At 35.6% G+C, this 20681-nt stretch overlaps 1 protein-coding gene across 1 annotated transcript in view; it reads left to right on the top strand.

Moving 5' to 3' along the window:
* Lrp1b (LDL receptor related protein 1B) overlaps positions 1–20681 on the top strand; it is a 349921-nt gene that overhangs the window by 159525 nt on the left and 169715 nt on the right. The window contains exons 24-26 of the mRNA XM_076928219.1: positions 2349–2465; positions 2626–2745; positions 4122–4241. Coding sequence (XP_076784334.1) covers positions 2349–2465; positions 2626–2745; positions 4122–4241 — 357 coding nt within the window. The remainder of the gene's footprint in view (positions 1–2348; positions 2466–2625; positions 2746–4121; positions 4242–20681) is intronic.

Raw genomic sequence — 20681 nt, 5'->3', positions numbered from 1 at the left:
TTAACACATAAATGTGGACTTGTAGTAGGTAGGTTAGACTCTTAAATCACTATTGGCATAGCACTTTCAGACACATTGTAGAGTAAAAGTGGCATATACAAATCTGTGAAGGGATTAGATTTTTTTATAAATATTTTATTGTTTAAATTTCATACATTATGACTGTTTCTTCTCCATGTATATCTATCTACAACATGTGTGCAGTGCCTATGGAGGCCAAAAGAGGGCATCAGTTCCATTAGAACTGTAGCTACAAACAATTGTTAGCCATCATTTAGCTGCTGGGAACTGAACCTAGGACCTCTAGAAGAACAACCAATACTCTTAACTGCCGACCTATCACTCCAGGCCTGGTTTGTGTTTGAAAGTAGCTACATCATCATAATTTGTATGTATTTATACTGACTACTTGTAACCTCATCTAAGAAGGCAAGGAGGCTTGACCCAAGCGTCACACACTTGAAAACTTTCATAATGCTATTTGTGTGAGCACAGTGATAAGGAATTCTTTGTCATTACAAGTTCACATCACATTCCAAAGATACCTATTAACATCACGCTAGCTTCCATATCTGTTTTTCAACTTTTTAAAAATTTATTCATTTTTATTTTGTGTATAGATATTTTGTCTATATGTGTGTCTGTATACCACATACATACACTGCCTGTGGTGGCCCAAAGTGGGCATCAGATCCCCTGGAGTGACAGAGGTTGTGAGCTGCCATATGACTGCTGGTGACTGAACCCAGGACCCACGACTCCCCACTTCTGAGTGTAGGCCCCAAGTTGTCTATCAAACATTTGTTTAAACTTTATTTTCTTGAGAGATTTGCTTCTACAACAGAAAAAATATTAAAGAAAAAATTGTATGTGAAATAACAGGAAACAAAAGTAGAATGAACATGTATATATCATGCAGTTAACAAACTTTTCTGATAATTTTAAAAATTTTGTATTAAGGGAGTAAAATACATAGAAAGATTTGCTTTTTGTAGAATTTACATTTTTCACAATTAAGATCAAAGTACGTTTCCTGAATCAATTTCAAATCTCAGTTATGTTTTATCCCTCAATTGGAGCTAATAAAAGCCTAGGGCTGGAGAGATGGCTCAGCTGTTTTAAGAGCTAGGCTCACCACCAAAAATATGAGCCTAGTATTAAACTAGCAGTCAGTAATAAATAATCCATGGGAATCATGGGTCCAAAAATAGTGCTTTATTGTAAGTAGTATGAATCATATGACATTTTCTGAGTCAAATCTGGATGTGAAACTTATGTATGCCTCTAGAAAATTATACCATTGGGGATGAATTATTCGTAACAACAATGCTTAGTTTCCCTATGCCTAAATGGCCATAGTGATGGTCATCTGAAAGGCTATAATTTTTATCAATAAAAGCCCTCATTATAGGCCTCCCTTAGCACCCAACATAGACTAGAGCTCATTACATCCTCTGTATTTGTTACTACTCCTTATACCACCATGTATAAATTGTGTATTATAAAATGTAAATGATATGTAAAATACTTACTGTATTAAAACACTGTATATAATTAGTATTGAAATAAAGCATGTTCTACATATGATGAGAACAGGAGGTATTCAGTTAGCACTATAGAATAACTGCTGATGCCACAAGTACATCGTAGGCAGAAAAGAGAAATAATTCTTCAAAAAGAATGGAACTAGAGTAGAAGCTCTTCTGTACATTTCACAACAGCCTTGCACTGAGATAAAGTCACTATTGAATGCTTTTCAGCTGTGTGTGTGTGTGTGTGTGTGTGTGGTGTGCATATGTTTGCGTGAATGCATGTGTGAAGTTGTATGAACAAGGAGGTCAGAGGCCAGTGTTTAGTTTCCTCCTCAGATAAGACAGGGTCTTAACCTGGACCTGGTAAGTAGGTTAGGCTGACTGCCAAGCATTCTTCAGCAAATATCCTGTCTTTGCTATCCTAATACCGGAACTGTAAGTGTGAGCCACCGTGCTCAGCTGTTAATCTGGGCTCTGGCATTTGAACTCAGGTCCTCAAACTTATTCAACATTTTACCAATTGTGATTCAATTTGCCAGCCCATAAGTTATTTTTTTTTTAATTTTAGTTCTGTTACTATTTTGCTAGTTCCTCCTCTGTTAAGAGAGTTTATAAAATAAAGCCAAGTTGGGAGGCCATCAAGGTTGCACGTACTTAGATGTTCATCGGGCTCTAATAGGTCTCCGGATTTGAGGGTTTCCCTTTATGTTCAAGCTATATGCAATGCAAAATACCAGAAAAGTATCAGAAAAGTTTTGGTTAAGCAGTCAGGAATATAGATTGCCATCTATAAAACCTGTATGCTTTCTCTCCTAGCTGAATTTAAGTGTCAGCCAGGCCGATTTCAGTGTGGAACGGGACTCTGCGCTCTCCCTGCTTTCATCTGTGATGGGGAAAATGACTGCGGAGACAACTCAGATGAACTTAACTGTGGTAGGTGACTAAAGTCCTAACTTGGCTATATGACCACGTGTGTGTGTGTGTGTGTGTGTGTGTGTGTGTGTGTGTGTGTGTGTGTTGATTTCTTATTACTGCACTGATTTAAATACAGACTTGGGTCTCAGGTCATATTATTTTGTTCTCTTTGTCTTAGACACACATGTCTGCCTGGCAGGTCAGTTCAAGTGTACCAAGAACAAGAAATGTATCCCAGTGAACCTCAGATGTAATGGACAAGATGATTGTGGTGATGAGGAAGATGAAAGGGACTGTCGTAAGTCACTTAGATGCCTTGTCTGTTTAGGCTTTTGACTCTTAACTGATACTGGAACAAAAATTAGTCTTCATGCAGTCATGCAGAAAAATAAGAAACAAGAGAAAAACTGTGGACAAGAAATGACAAAATGATGTCAATTATAATGCATTATTTAACAAGTTCCACATATAACAGGGAGAAAAATAAAGATATAGCTATCTTTTATTTTGAACGCTACCTGGAGACTGTGGCAGGCATGAACAAGATATGCTCACCCATGTCACCATAAAAGAAAGCAGCAAAGCAACAAACATAGCAGTTGATTGAGGTGATTTTTCCCATAAATTAACTTCTCTTCCATATGAAGTATAGGTACTTTATGCCTATTCATTAATGAACCATGAAAAATCAGCTCCTTTATAATTAGAATATTTTTCTCCCATAAAACACCTGCTGAAATTATGTAATATAAAAATAAAATTAGTTATAAGTAATGCTTCACATAATAATCCTTAAGCTCTACTTAATACAGTAATAGTAAATGACTTTTATTCTTGTCACATTATGTTCCCATTTCCATCCAAAAGTTAAATATATTTAAAAGAAGGCAAAACACTCTATTACGAATGCAGGAGTGTATAAATACTCATGTATTTCTGTACACACACACACACACACAAACACACACACACAGGACCTAAAGAATAGAGCACCTGTCAAATTTCAGGTTTTCAACAAAGCTGCAGTGAAGACTTCTGTCCTGCTGAAGTTTTATTTTGTCCTCTAGAACTTTTATCAGTAAATAATGTGCAGTCATCCAACAACTTGATTAAGACGTTGTGCTCTGAATAGAGTTAGGACAGCTGGCCCCTACCGCAGTGGCACCAGAAACGCTGCCAGGAGAGTGGTGCATATTACAGTCAGAGTCAAGACTTTACCACTCCCTCCAAAACTCCACACAATTCCTGAAGACTTTTATTAAATTTTATGTCCCCTTTAGTTCCTCCTTCATTTAATGTCTTCTGAGTTTAGTCTTCTTGGCTGATAAACTAAATAAGGATGAAATCTAAAATATATTAGAAAAAGTGATTTTGAGAGACTGAATTCTGCATCAAAAAGAGTACTTTCTGAATATATACCTTATAAATCATTCAAAAACTCTGATTTTATTCATATAACAACACAAATATATGTTTCCTTTATATTCCCAATTGGAGATGGGATTGAGTACATATTAGAGGAATATAAAATTCAAGTTTTCTCTGCTTAGTACTCCATTAATAAAGATGGGTGTTTTTTATTGAGTTATCTCTCATACTTGTCTAATTGCTATTAATAAGTAAAATATGCTTTCGTGCTGAATGTTACACATTAATAGATATTTTCTTCTTAAGCTGAAAACAGCTGTTCTCCTGACTATTTCCAATGTAAGACTACAAAGCATTGCATCTCCAAGCTGTGGGTTTGTGATGAGGACCCAGACTGTGCTGATGCCTCTGATGAGGCCAACTGTGGTGAGTGCTTCACACCCACATAGAACTCAGTTCTGTGCACTGGTGCCATAGTCTAGACTGAACACAGAGGAATAGACTGAACACAGCTCAGAAATAGGTTTACATGCATTAAGTTTTGTTCCTTTGTTCTGAGAATCACAACACATTCAAATGAGCTGTGTACAGAAAACATAGGCTGAGATGGAAGGAAATGAAGTGTGTGAGCTGTCTAATAAAAGCACAGAATAAAACGAAAGGAAATACAGTTGATGAACTGCTTACAGGAAACAGGATAAGATGGAAAAAATGCAAAGGATGAGCTGTTTACATAAATCATGGAGTATGTCAAAACATGATGAAAGAATAGGAAAGTGAATAAAATACTTTTTCCATTTTAATACATGACAATGATGGTGAAACAATAATTTGTTATGCAATGTTAATACTTGCGATTATGTGCCTTAAAAATTGATGATGAATGATATAGTTGTTAGTTATCAAAAGTTAGGCTGTTTTGAAAGTGTCAAGATCAAGATGCAATGCAGAGCAGCTTTTAGGTCCAACTCATTTTATCAATATATATTAAGTACAGATTTCATCTATTTTGTTGGAAAATGCATCAACATGGCATTCAGAAAAGAGAAGGCATTTAAACTTGTAATGGAGTTGAAAAGATGGAATATGGGACTTTTAAGCTATTCAGATTGTGTAAGTGCATTTCCAAAGTTTTCTCAGTGAGAAGATAATTAAAATCTTCAGGTTCTGAAATTCTACTTATATTGAAAAGTAAAATGAGAGATCTTAAGTTATTTTGTTAATAAAATTCCATAAAAATGTCTTCAGAACACGCAACCATTATAGACTATCAGAGTGTCATATATCAGTTACCACTTGGTATGCACAGTTAACAATAAAGCTTCCACCTATACTCTTCATAAATACTCCCATTATTAGGGATTTGATCAACAAATTAATTTCACTGTCTGGTTAGCTGCGATGGCTTCAGCAAGGTTTTTAATCAAGCAAATAGGATAAGGTATTAAGTTTTTTATGACTTACTGACTAAACTATAGTTTAAATACTAAACTATTTAAACTATAGAAATTACTAAAGAGTAATTTCTATAGTTTAAATATAATACCTTTACACAATATTGTTTTGACATATTATATAATTAAACTGTACATATGGTTTGAATAGTTTTCAGAAGTAGATGTGCTGGCTATAAACATACCAACATGGCTTGAGCTTCCTACAGGAGCTTTTTATTCTCTCCAGTGCATTTATTTCATCATGAAATTGAGCATATTCAACCCAAAATATAGAATGGATCGGCATGTGTTGCGATTTTTTTTTTCTTAAATCTGTGATCAGGAAATTTGAATGAAGTTGTCTATACTTTAAGAAAGTAAGAAATCAGTTGGTCTAAAGTTAGTCTAAGTTCATAGGCAGCAAAGAACTATTTCAATATGTATATGAATAGCAAGTTGTGAGCTAAGGACTGGAGAGATGTTGCAATGTATAGAGGTGCTTCCATATAGGCCTGGTGACCAAAGTTCTATCCCTGGATGTTACAAGGATGCACGGGGTAAATGACTTTCCTGAGAAAATGGTTTTCTGCCTTCCACACATGTGCTATGGCTAGTGTGCTCAGTCACTCAAACATAAATACATACATAGAAACATAAAATAAAAAAAATTACATATTTATTTTGAGATTTATTGTGGCCTACTATTTCAATATATTAATATGTAAAGGGAAGTCAATTCATTTTCTTACTGAAGGTTATTTGTATATATTATAATCATTAAAAGCTTATAGCAAATTAAGCACAATACACCATAAGCCTCTGCTGTAAACATTTTGCATAGATGTTCATTTTAATTAAGTTTGATGAAACCCAGAAGGAGGACTGTGTTTACGCCATAGTCAGATACAAACTGAACTATTCGCAGGCTCTAGGTCCTAGAATGAAACTGAGAAGAGGGAATCTCAGCTCCAACACAAATAAGAGTAAATTATTATTTATTCTTATTGTCATTCAAACAAAATATTACCCTTCAAAATGATTTCCCCATTTTTATAAATATCTTTTTATTGTAAAAGACTTGCTGCCAAAATTACCCACATGGTTAGCATGAGTTAAAAATACTCTTCAAGGGCAAGTAAAAAAAAGATAGCATATCTCCCTGTGACCTGGACCTCCTTACCCTGATAATTCTTTTGTTCACATATTTTTCTCCCCTGTCTAAGTGGTAAGGCAGACACACCCCAGCATTCACCTGTATCCTTGGATGGAGGTACAGGGTTTTGCTGGATGTTAAAAAGCAGTAGCAATATAAAGTGAGAATGTGCACTAAAGTTTGTGTATTTTACTGTGCTTCACAATTCTGATTTTCATTATGTGAACCATATATCTTATATGGTCCTGGATTTTCTCAGTATTCAAAAATACATGAGCCTATGGAGGCCATATCTTATTCAAACAACTATATTGAACTTTGTAGACCACAAAGGCAAGTGTTATGAGGTAAGAAAACTTGTTAGTTTGTTTTACACATGCATTTACTGTTTTTTAAATTTTAAATTATTTTATTCATTTATATTCCCCCACTCAGTCCTCCCTCCCACAGTTCCTCATTCCATTCCTCCTCCCCCTTGCCTTCCAGAAGGTGCTCTGCCCCCACCCAGACCTCGCTCTTCCCTGGGGCATCAAGGCACTAGGATTAACCACATCTTCTGCTACATATGTGCCAGGGGCCTCAGACCAGCCCTTGTATGCTTCTGGTTGGTGGCTCAGTCTCTGGGAGCTTCCTCCAGTCTGGGTTAGTTAAGCCTGCTAGTTTTGCTATGGGGTCACTCTCCCTTTCATCTTCTTCAATCCTTCCCCTAATTCTTTTTCTTTTTTTTTTTTTTTCTAAATTGGATATTTTATTTATTTACGTTTCAGATGTCATCTTTGTAAGAAATCCGACCGCAGTTCAGAATAGACCACTCCAGACCACGCGGTTCCAAGGGGGGGAGGAGGTTTATTCAGAGGAAAGGGCAAAGGTGGGGAGAGGAAGGTGGAAGAGATAAGAGAAAAGAGAAGTAGAGGCCAGCCATGATCACATGGAGAGAGAGGAAGGTGGGGGAGGGGACAGAGAGGCAAGAGGGTAAGAGAGAGAGTAAGAGAGTAAGAGAATAAGAGAGTAAGAGTAAGAGGAGGGGGCAAGCAGCCCCTTGGCCTACCTGGCGGTTGCCAGGTAACTGTGGGGAGGAGCATACCTGGCTGTTGCCAGGTAATTGGGGAGGTGGAGTTTAGACAGAATACTAACAATCTTCTTTCCTCATTTCCCCTCCCCAGAAACCACCTATCCTATCACTTCTGTCTCTCTCTCTCTCTCTCTCTCTCTCTCTCTCTCTCTCTCTCTCTCTCTCGCACGCGCACGCTTTTATACCATTTCAATTACATGCAAGTATTAGAGTCAGTTCTAGGTTGAGGAACTAGCAATACAATAGATGCAAATAGTCAAGGAAAAGGAAAACAATAAACACAAATAGTCAAAAAACAAGCAAGACAATAAACAAAGTTCCATGAACACTGCCATGATCACTATTTCTAGGGGCTTATAAGGATGACCAAAATATCTGGGCCTACTTCCCTGTCCTAGCCCAAAGTCACTTTCATGTCTGTGAAAGACCCCCAAAAGGGAACCCTCACCCAAGTCCGGACCTGCACGAACCCAAGGACGCACGAGAAACCATCTTGATGCAATTGCAGAGGAGGTTTAATGACGAGGGCCCTCAGGCCGGAACATATCTCACGCAGGAGATAGAGGTTCCGACCCAGAACCCAGGAAACTTGGGATATTTATGGGTAGGGGTTGGGGAGAGCAGGAAAATTTGGCACGGTTACATATGATTGGATATTTCAAACATCAGCAACTTGCAGAACTGGCAGAACTTGCAGAACCTCGGACCTCCCAGAAAGGGAGGGAGAGAGAAGTAAACACCACATAGCCCATTACTCACTTGGGCTTGTTTGGACTTGTCTGGGCATGCCCTTGCATGCCTTTATTTTTGGTCACCCTGCCCCTGCAGGGACTTAATATTTTATTATGACTAAATTTAACAAATTGTTGGTGGTCTTTGCTGACCATGAATTTTTTGTTATTGTTTCAATGCTGCATTCAAATTTTATTTTCACATCTGTAGCCTACTTCTTTGTTCTAGCCTCAGATTTAGATTCCTGCCTCAAATTATCTTTTTGTTCTAGCCTAATGTCAGATTCCTGCCTAAAGCCCCCTTCCTTGTTTTTGGCCAATGTCAGATTCTTGCCAAACAGCCTAATTCAACCGTAGCGATCCCCAACTTCAACTTCAATCCAATGGTTTGGTGTAGGTATCTGCTTTTGTCTCTGTCAGCTGCTGGTAGGGCCTCTCTGAGGACAGCCATGCCAGGCCTGTAAGCACATCATAGAATAGTAGTGTCAGCCCTGGTGCCCTCCACTCCACCCCATGAGATGAATTCTAAATTACGCCAGTCATTGGAACTCCTTTTCTTCAGTCCCTTCTTCATTTTTGTCCCTCTGGTTCTTTTAGATAGAAACAATTCTAGGTCAAGAATTTTGACGGTGGGCTTGCTACAGTTTTGATTGTTTAGTTAATTTAAGTCAGTTGTTTCAGAACAAGGATAATACATTATTTTCATCTATTAAGAGGCATTGCATCATGAGGAATTTAGTTGTTCAAAAGAAAGAAGATAGTTCAATCAATATGTTTTTCTTGTTTTCTGAGATATAATCAAACATCTAAAGTATTCAGAAAAGCATTGTATTTGTGTTTTTAAGAAAAGATTGTTAGTGAGTACTTCAGAAAATGTGGTTATTAATCCACTGGAGATAGATTTTATTTTTATCAATTTACTAATAACAACATTGTAATCTGTCTAAAAAGTGTGAGCTCAATTATTTCAGGATTTTGTGTTGAAAGGCAGAGGATATTTTCTTTAACTTTAAAAAAAATAATTTTGTGAATAGCACCAAAAACAAAGTTCTCAAGACATAACAGTCTGCAAGTGAATACAGCAGTGTAGGGTTGACTCTTTCATTTGAATGTGTTTTCTAGTACAATAGATAAATATTATTGTTTAAATGAAGATTGTCTGCTAGTTAATGTGTTGCTTCCATTTAAAATTAGTTCCTTTGGCTGCCCTGCTTTATGGAACTCAGGACCAAGTATAATGCTTAATTAATATCTGTAAAAAGTGTAGTGCTATATTTTTATAGTCAGCATCAGAGGCTCTTGGTGGTAGATTTTCTACTGGAGAACCTGGGTTAGAGCAGTTCCTAAGGAGTTTTCTCTAAAGCAAACATTATTAAACAATGACACAGAAGTGAAAAAAGGCAATGTTAATATAGCTGAAGTACATAAGAATTATACGTTTCCAAATACAGTGTTGGTTATATCACTATAGGATTTGAAATTCAGTGTTTTACTATAGGTTCTGTGTTTTATAATTATGTTTAAGTTAAAACATTGGCACTAACATTACTTGAGGCTCCTTTTGTAACTTGTTTGTACTATAAAGTATGTCTCAGTATTGACAGTGTTTATAAGTGTTTGTGTGTTAGGTTTTAGGTAAAAGATTACATATATATTATGTATATAAATCAGTCCAATATATACTATGTGTTTTTAAAATAGAATTTATGCTTTTCCTGAAAACAACTCTATTATTTATGGAATGAATTCATAGAAGATTTTGCTAACTTAGAGGACAGGAACTTTTCATTTCCATGTAGTATATTTTTATATTGGATTATTGCAATTATCTACATTTGTATACATATCAGACGACATACTGCATCTTGTTTGTTTTCATATACACTTCTTTTTCAAATTACTCTGGTGAATTCTTTGAAAGCACTGAAGAGGAGCAACTTCCTAAAGCCTTTGTATAGAGAACCTTAAAGCAATATGGAACGTCATTCCCATACATCTTGAATTGTAAAATAAAAAAACTTTTGAAAAATTTCTAGAGTTAAATTTTTTTGATGATTATTTTGAGAAGTTCCATTAAAGAACAATCCTAGAAAACAAAATATAAGCATTTGTATCTTTAGGGAACTTAATGATATGTTTGCATCCTTTTTATTGATTTAATTTGTTTTTTCACTATTTCATATCTGTATATATAATATTCTGACTACTCTCTTGCATACATCACTCCATGACTGTCAACACTACACTTCTCCTTACCAGTTCCTTTCCCTGATTCAAAACATTGCTTTTGCAGTATTATAAAATACTATGGTGAGAAGCTTTTTGTGGAAGAAAGAGTTTATTTTGGCTATGACAATACACCTTTCCCATGACTCCAAGGTCTATGACTCTCCACAATTAGTTTACAGAAACAGAAATTAGCTCCCACCTGTAGATTAGGCTTAAAATTCAATCATAGAACTTTTGATGGCTCCAGAACAGTAGACCCACTGCTTTACATGTTAGGCATAATTTGCTTGGCAAGTTGGTCTCATAGTATAAAGGTTCACAGCTGACTAAAGCATTGATGTTCTCCCCAACCTACTCCCAGCAGGAGGCATAACACTTTCTAGGGCCCTGGAACTCTCAACACAGAAACACAGGTCTCACTTCAAAAATAAATAAATAAATAAATAAATAAATAAATAAATAAATAAATAAATAAAAGATTTCCGTGATTATGGTCAGGGAACATAGATTTTGATCTTCCCAAATATACTGTTTCAACAATGAAGCTGTTGCATGAAGTTTTCATAGTAAAACAACAAAGAAATTTGTAGATCAGTTCTGTTTTATGAATATATATATCAGGTCAGTTTCAGCAGTCATAGGACTCTCAACTATATGCTTAAGATCCTATATGACACCATTCTTAGGCATTTCATTGGTGGAGAATAGGGTTTTGTTAATTTGACACATTTCAAATGTTTTAATCTGCTTAGCAGGATGTTAGGTCTGACACAGAAATGGGCAATGATTATCTGTTTTAAGGTAAAGGTTGCTCAAAAGAAACTGATTAGTCTATGGATTAACAAGCTCTCCATGGATTTTAGCAGTTGATTAGCCTATGTAGACAGCTTCTACCCAGAAAGTTTGAAGATAAAGACATACACAAAATATAGTGTCCTTAATAATTGATTCTTGTCATTTAGCCCCAGTAGACAAGTAAAAAGAATGCCAAGAGTCTACATTGTCTACATTGTGAGAAGTAATCTATATGGCAGCATTGTTGTAAGGGATCATGACAGGATGCCACCCAATGCTCCGTCTATTCTCCATGGCCATGTTTTGGCACAGCAAAGCTACCCTCCTATTGAGGTAATTATTTAAAAATGGCCTCCGGTCATGCCGATTATCTAAGCAGCTGCATCTCTGCTAGCTCAGCCGCCATATTGTATGGCCAGAGGCCATGTGCACGCTGCAGCTATAAATGGCCAGCCAGAAACACCAGCACTGCCACCCACGAGACACCAACCTGGGAGATGGCTCTGCCAAGACCATCCCGCCATCCATGTGGGTCCAGTTAGAAAATGAGACTCTAATGCTTAAAGATTAATCAAAGGCTTTATATGTTTGGTAATGCTCACTAACAATATTCCCATACAAAGAGCGTTGTTTCCCAATAAGCTAACCTAAAGTTGTTACCATGCCTGCTCTCCATACCTGTATGACTCTCCACAGCTCCTATATCTCTGCTCTCCCTAGCTCCTCCTCTTTCTTTTCCTCTTCCTCTCCTTACTCCTCCCACCTTAGTTCCTCCTACATCCTCGATATTTATTTTCTCATATGTGCTCTTCAGAGGATACTGATTCACACATAATATACAGAAGACTCTCTTCACACATCTGAACTATACTGTGGTATGGTTCATTGTGATGTTTCTGGTTGTATATGGGGGACAGTAACTTAATGTCACTGTATATAATTGTAGACTCAGAGTAACTCGCTCTCTGTTTCCTCCATTCCTCTTTCATTGTCTCGTTTAACTACCTTAAAGCATTTCTGTTATATTGCTCTCTTCCAATGGGCCTAGTCCTTTTAACCAGGTACTTTCTTGATTATTTTCCAAGTTTACCTTCTATTATGTTATTAGCAACATAATGATTACACTAAAATAACAAATATTCCTCCAATAAAAATTTTTCCTTCAATTAAAACATAAACAAGATATCTGACCATTTGAGATATACATAGGCAACATGAAAAAGTCATTTTAAACTACTTTATTGGGGTAGCTCAGGTCTCCTTATCCAGAAAAACTAATCATATCAATGAACTTTGGAAATACCCTGAGGTCTGCCAGGGTGTCCATTTCACAAACAGATATTCATACAGGTTCAGTATGTATTTATACCCTTCTGCCTGGTGATATGTACTAGCCACATAGTCCTGGTTGATCCTTTTTGTAGGATGCCAGCACTTTGAACTTGCTACAATGGTCTGCAAACACTTTGCAGAGAATGGATTTGGTAGACTTCAGCTACTCTCTCAGATCACAGTTCAGCTTGGATTACCTTCTTTATTTAATGCTATAGCTCAGCTTACTAGTTCTGAGACAATATAATCATTTAGGCTGTTCTGTGACTGATCTCATTACCTTCACATTGAACACCAGTAAACAGTCATTCTCTGAGTCTTTAACTATGCATACTAGGAACACCTAGATTTGTGTGAACCAAAGCATGGGGTTAATAGAATCAAGGTCATATCACAAAATGCCACTGAGTCAGTTTTTAACTTTGGATGGTAGCATGATCAACAATTAAAAATACAGAGAGTCTTCAGTATTTTAATGCTGATCATTGTGTAATATATATCACTGACTCCTGGGTAGGGTTTTAGCCTCCTAACTAGGTCTAAAATGCTGAGACCTAGGTAAACACTGGGAGTGCCCAAGCAAGTACAGCATACTCCACTCTAGATACAAACACCTATGCCCTGAGGGCCAGGATTATGCTGTTTTGGGGGCCCATGTACTTCCAGGCCCCTTAACTCTCAAAAGCTTGTTCAATGTTTTTGTGACCTCAAACTACCTTCCACTCTATAGTTTATACAGGTGCTTAGTGTGGTCTCTGAGTCTGAAGCCAGGTTGAAATCCTGTATTTAAAATTTAGATTTGGGACTATTTTTCAGATTTTAGAATCTTGGAGAATCATACTGAAACATCTTTGACTGTAAAAGAAGTATAACCAATAATCCATTTTATTTTTTATATTTTTATTGGTTATTCTGTTTATTTACATTTCAAATGTTATCCACCTTTGGGTTTTCCCTCTGCAAACCCCCTATTCTCTCTCCCCTCTCCCTGCTTCTATGAGGGTGCTCCCCCACCCACCCACCCACTTCTGCCTCACTGCCCTAGCATCTGTTTTGTAAATTCCAAAAATATGCAGCTTGAACCAAATTTAATAAAATATTTTTTATTTGACATTACTTTGTCTCTGACCCATAGAATAAGCTCAGATCAGGTATAGCATTTTGTAGTAGTGATTCATAATGGTTCTCAAAATGTTTTAAATGTTGAAAAATGTTTGGATTTCAAATTTAGTATCTTGGAGGTTGAGCTCTTCATGCATATGTGCACTGGGACACTTGGTTTATGAAAGTAAACTGGACAATCATTCAGTCTCTCTCTCTCTCTCTCTCTCTCTCTCTCTCTCTCTCTCTCTCTCTCACTTCTTTCATAATTAGGTATTTTTTCCTATAATGAGTTCAACAAGTCTTATGATCATGCTTCTAATAGATGTTCAAGTGAGCATTAACTTTTGCTAATCAATATGGCCTGATACTTTTATTTTGTAGACTAGTAACCTGCCACATATAAATGAATGTGTGGAGCTTTCTTCTTTCTTCGTTGTTTGTAGTGATATATTTATGGATAAAAGAGAGATTTCGATAGACTAGATTGATGCAGATTTAGTCATGGCATACATTATCCTTTGAGATATTTTGCTTGCTTTCTGCTTGCATTTAATAATTGTATTAACATGTGAATTTTATTGGTACCTTTATTTGAATTCTTATATTCACCTCAAGTATTGGATTTTTTTTTCATTTCTTTCATAGCTTGCTATCTCTCTGATAAATATGGTTTTATATAAGGGGCAGCACTATTACAGGTGGCAAGCAGGCTTATTAAAAAGTGAATAAAGACATCTAACAAGGAAGTTCACTATTAAGGGTTTTAAAGACATCTGGGAGTACAGCCAAGTGAACATTCATGTTCTGTAAGCAGAATCTTTTTAAAAAGTCAATACCTTGCTGACGAGGCAGTCAATGAGGAAATAAGATAAAAGCTAATGTGATCATTTATTGATAGGTAGCACCTAGCTGAACTGTAAGTCAAGTAAGGGACATGTTCTTTGCTGATTGATAAAATTAGATAAATGGGTAATGAGAATGAGAAGAGAAGGACTTTTTTAAAAATGTGTTAATATAGGTGTAAGGTAAGCCAAATTAGAAAAAAAATAAATAAAAAAAATAGTTCCAAAATAACAAATCATTGTCATTGAAGGCTTTACATTAGAATAAATTGTGCTTGGTATAAGAATGTTATTTTCCAATATAGAGATGTTTAAGATTTGAGGTTTGATTATAAAGTCAATCATCATTTTTACAAATTATATTTGGCACAAGTTTGATATGCACATTATTTTTGCCATCCAAGAGTCTATAGGATTAAGGCAATATAAATGTACAGAAGAAGAGGGTAGGTACTGGCAAGTTTGGTGTTCTGTTGTTGAGGTGCTAGAGTCCGGTACTATGTTACAAGGTCCATAACTTAGGAGCTCAGGACATTTGGACCAGTAATTTATTACAACTTGTCTGGCACTATTCATACTGTACTGTTCTATATGCTTATTGAATTTATGGAAGGATTACACAAGTCAAATTTTGCCTTACGTTTAGCTCACAAAAATATGCAGTAAACATTACCTTTTAAAGCCCAAATATAAAATTTAAAGTACTAATACAACCTCTATAATGCATCCTAATAAGTATTATGTATTATGTGTGTTTATATAAAACAAAATCACACTATATTAACTATGGTAAAATAAAATATAGCAATGTAATAAAATATAGTTTTGGTTTACATTTTAGAAATTCTTGGTACTTCTAGTCAATAAGTATAATCAATAAATAAAACCAATGATTTTATTAGATTCATGTCAATAGCAATCATATATGCATTTTAGTTTCACAGTTTCTCACTATTTTCCAAGGTTGATTTGCTTTATTGTCATCTACTTCATACTTCCTCACTTCATGCCACACTTCTAGATTTGTAAACTTCAGAAGAAAGTCAAGAAACTATGACTACACTGGTGAAATAACACACAGTAACAATTCCAAATTATTTTCGAATCTCAATATTTTGACATAAAGTGCATCACTTGTGCTGAAAGTAAAAGTCCATATGTAAACACTTTTGGCAAAGCATATAAATAAAAATATTAATTCTGTTGAATCAGAGAATTCAAGAATTCTTCTGAAACCTGCCAGGTACCCTCCACTGGTGTCTTTTCTGACTTTTCCCTCCACTGATTAAGTTTGTTTGATATCTGTATTTAATTACCCTGTTTCCCCTGGCATTCCCATAATTATCCAATTCTGATTATTCCTCAAAGGCATTGCTTCAGACTCTAATGCCATGCTGTTCAGAAATTAATGTAATTCGGTGTTTTACTATGCCCAGCTCACTTCCCCAATTTTTGTGTTTTCAGTTATTTTTATATGTATTGTCTTTCCTTTATTTCTCTCAAAAGGACTTCTTACCTTCTAATGAACCTTTAAAAATTCTTGCTAGTCTCACACTTGACCTTTATCATATATAATCTCAATGAGAGCAAGACTTCATTTTTGTATTGATTGTTGTCATACATCTAAGAATTCATCCCCCTGTGCTAATGATAGTACATAACAATGTGCTTTTGTTCAATAAAGGATCTTAAGCTTTGCCCCGGAATTATAACTGAACTTTCAAAAAAGTGAGTACACGTGGTATATTAGAAAGATGATTCTAGAAAATGTTAGTAAAGTTGAATGGACATAAATCTGGGAAGGGAAGAAAATCTATAGAAACTGTAGCACTGAACAGCTTACTGAGGAAATGGTCTATTGTACCAAGAAAAATTGAGAGGTAGTGTAGTAATATGGACTACTTCAAATAACTTGAGAAGGAGGAGGAATACTTTACTCAGTAGGCCAAATGGATGCTTCAGGCAAAGTTAGGAGAATTATTGTTCTTGAAAAGGATTTCTGTTTTGGACTCTGGAGGAGTTGTAGGAGGTTTTTTGTGTATTTGTCTATAGACAGATCATGAATATAACATACATCATCTAAATAAAAAACAATTAAGTGCTTGGGGTTTCAAGTATCATAATCTTTATACTTGTGGTAACCAAACTATATCATGATAGTATCCTTGTGTTCTTTCTACCATGCATACCAAACAAAATATTTGTATTGAACTGATATTGTAGTTAAAAACACATCAATCTTAAAGGATTAAAACAACAACAACAAAAAGATGATCTCAAAAAATTTGCATAGACTGTGAGGCTTCCCAGACATGGCTTATATATAGGTATAGTCTAAGACCTAGCTAAAAGGCCTTCCAATGTCATACAACACAATTGATAATTGTCTTTGCTTATTTCAGTGTTTCTTTTATTTGGATTCTTAAAATACCATTCTGATTTTTAGTATTCTGCTTGCTTAAGTGAATATATATATATATATATATATATATATATATATATATATATTCACCAAAGTAGGTCACCAAAAATAAGAATGGCACCACAAAGAATTTGCTAAGACATGATTTTCTTTCAAAAGTCTGTTCTCTGACAGAAAATAGCATACTATGTAGCATTATGCATAACATGTATTATGGCTTCTGTGGTATTTGTGGCATGAGAAAGAAAACTATTTTCTAGACATATACGAAATGCTTTGTCTGTGAGGAAAAACAAATGTATAATTAAATGCTTCCCAAGATTTAATTTTCTGTGTAGATGTTGAAATAATTTAGTGTAAAAGAGGTATAAGAAAGAAACTTGTGCATTCAAAACTAGCACTTTTGAATGCTGAAAATATTAACCTTATTAGTGTTGTTTACATACAAAACTGAAAGTATTTAATGAGAAAGTTTCAAAATCTGAAATTTTTTAGAAGCTGAAGGCATCTTGACTATGTACGCATATACATGTGTGAGTTGACAGGGGTGTTGTGTGTATAAGATGATGTGTGTGGTGGTGTGGTGTGGGAGAGTGTTAAGCGCATGCATGCATGTTTGTGTGTGTGTGTGTGTGTGTGTGTGTATGTGTGTGTGTGTGTGTCTATGAGGTATTGAGGTATGCGTCTCAGACTATGTGATGTGTGGTATATATGTAGAGGTTTGTGGTGGGGACTTAAGTATGTGGTGGTGGGGTATAGTTGTAGTTGTGGTGGTTGTGGTGGTGGTATGTGTGTGTTATGTATACACTAATAAACACACACAGTAGCATAAAACAAGGCCTCAAACATCTTGCTTTGTCATTTTTTGCCTTATTCCTATGAGACAATTTGTTTCACTGAACTTGTACCTAGATTGGTGACCTCGAAGCACCAGACTTTCTGGCATTTGTCCTGTATAAGACTGTGTGACAGGCACAGGCAAAACTACAACTTGCCTGTTATTTTTAGGTAAGTTCAGTCATTTGTACTTAGGTTGTCAGAATTTCATAACAAGTGCTCTTACCTGTTAAAATCTCTCCAGCTGAATCTAAAATTTGTTTAAAGATTTATTTCATTCTTAAAATTATGTTTATGTGGAGTGAGAAGGGAAATATATGCTGTGGTTATAGGTGCCCTCAGAGGGCACAGAAATTAAATTTCTTGTAACTGGAATTAGAGACTTTATGAGCTAGCAGACAATGTACTAGAAAACAAATTGACCCCTGCCTTCCGGAGGAGCAGTGAGTCCCCTTAAACACTGAGCCATCTCTCAAACATGATTCTAGTTCTTAACCAAATTCCTTTGTCATACTCTAATATATGTTTTGCATAGACTGATCAAATAATTTTTAACTTTTAGTCAAAGCATAAAAAAAACCCAGGATGACTTGCTTCTATTTTGTGTTCCTATACATCTTTGTCAAAAATAAGTCTTTAATCATTTATGTTTTCATAAGACAAGTATGATTGCCACTACTCTAGGTTACCTGATTGACTTAAATGTTTACTGTACAATCTGTAGGTAGTCACTGATACTTTGTTTTTGCTTGTAAAATAGGTAGTGTTGCAGTCGGATTCTTAACACTGAGTAAATAGAACTGTAAGAAAGCAACACCAGGAAGGAAATTTTGTTTTGTTTTGTTTTGTTTTGTTTTTGGCTCATTGTGTTTACTGTTTTTTATATATCTGTAGATTTGGACCTGTGGTGAGACTGAATGTCATGGTGGGAAGTTGTGGTAGAAGAAAGCTTGCCTGGGACAGATGAAGGGAGAAAAAAAGGGAGGATAAGGAAGAGGGAGAGAGAGAGAGAGGCAGAGGGAAAGAAAGAGGGAGAGGAAGAGGGAAAGAGAGAGAGAGAGAGAGACAGAGAGAGACAGAGACAGAGAGAGAGAGAGAGATAGAGAGAGAGACAGAGAGACAGAGAAAGACAGAGAGAAACACACACAGAGACAGAGAGATAGAGAGAGAGAAAGAGAGAGAGAGAGAGAGAGAGAGAGAGAGAGAGAGAGAGAGAGAGAACTCCTTCCAAGTTGATCCTACCTCCTAATATTATATTCTCTTCCAATCTTTCCATCAAATACTAAACTTCTCAGGAAAATTATCCATATGTAGAACATCCCTCACTTAGTATTTTCTCTGCAATGACAGGATATATCAGCCCAAAGGCAAACCTTTAACACATGAATCTAGTGATGACAGTTTCTATCCAAACCTTAACATACAAGACACACTATTAGGGTGTAGTAGAGCTATAGTATGGCAATACATACAAGGGGATAAATCAGTGCATGTATTTTCACAAGCCTCTAGATAAATATCACTCTCACACTCCTTAAATTGACATAGCCTAATAATAAGATTAAAATATAAATCTATCAATGTTAGGTGCTTATTAAGTGTCTAACTCACGTAAGATGGGCTGTAAGTTCAATGTGGTGTATATGTACCATTTTCAAGTTAGAGTAGATGAGAAAAATTAGTCAGAAAATTTTAATGAACCCTCCCCGCATATATTCCCATCAATACACTATGCATTAGGAAGATTCCAGTCAAGTCTTTCATTTTCAGTTACTTCTACTCTTCTTTGCTGCTTCCTTCAGATTCCAATTAGAATCTGTCCATCAGAAGGTGTGAAATCATTGAGCGCTTCTGTCTGTGAGAGTTAGACACACTACATAGATGCAATTAACTCATCATTTAAAAATATAGGCTCACTTTTTAATTACCTCAAAATATATTTGCTGTGGTTTTAAAAGAACAGAAAAAAGTACTGGAAAAATATAGGTAAACTTATCTGTCTGTTACTTATTTGAATGGACAGAGATGGAATTGCTGGAATATTATTATCTGAATCTGTAACTGATGCTCCAAGAGGACTATGAAGGACCCATGCTTCTGTATTATGGAAATTTTCTTCCTCTGCTTTTGTGATTCAAAAATGCAAATCTCTCTGTAAAATATTCCTGGACAATTTGTCTAGGCTACAGATTTCTGAGCAGAAGAAGTTGAATGGAGTAGCAAGGATTTTGTAGACAAAATACAAGGACAAAAGATGAAAATATAACTACTTTACATTCTCCCACCCCCAGTTCACAAAGCAAAGTACTACAATACAAAATTTAAATAGAAAAACTATAACAAATTCTTCTCCAGAATGATAGCACTACAGAATTCAATTTGACACTTTCTAAAAATGGGTAATGCAGATTTGAACAGCTCCTACTGACAATTATATTGAAATGACAAGCAATTTAGAAAATGTCATTATTGGAGTTTCTCTAGAGCTGACTCATTCTTGATTCACTTCTTTACAAGAAAAATTATGCCATTTGTCATTTATTTTACTTGTAAGCCTACCTTGTTACTATCATAATAATAAAAAGAAAAATAAATATCAAAAGCAAAATAGATATCTTTGGATCCCAGATATATTAGCTAAAATTGGAACTGTTACTCTCAACTTCTAGAACAGCATATATAATTCCACTACTCCTGAAAAAAATAGATTGTGTACATAAGTGCTTATTGAAGAATATTATTACAGTTGATGACAGAGACATTAACATGAAATTAATGTTCAGAGCCACAAAAACCAACAGAAACCTGAACATTCTCAATAACCAATATCTTAAAGGCTGTAGTAGAGTATTTCATGTAGACAGTGTGCTCAAAGATGACTTATTTCTCAGCTCCCATCAAAGAAAATATTTA

Source organism: Arvicanthis niloticus, chromosome 2 (assembly GCF_011762505.2).
Source record: "Arvicanthis niloticus isolate mArvNil1 chromosome 2, mArvNil1.pat.X, whole genome shotgun sequence".
NCBI classification, from domain to species: Eukaryota; Metazoa; Chordata; class Mammalia; order Rodentia; family Muridae; genus Arvicanthis; species Arvicanthis niloticus.
This window is presented reverse-complemented; position numbering and strand designations above follow the sequence as displayed.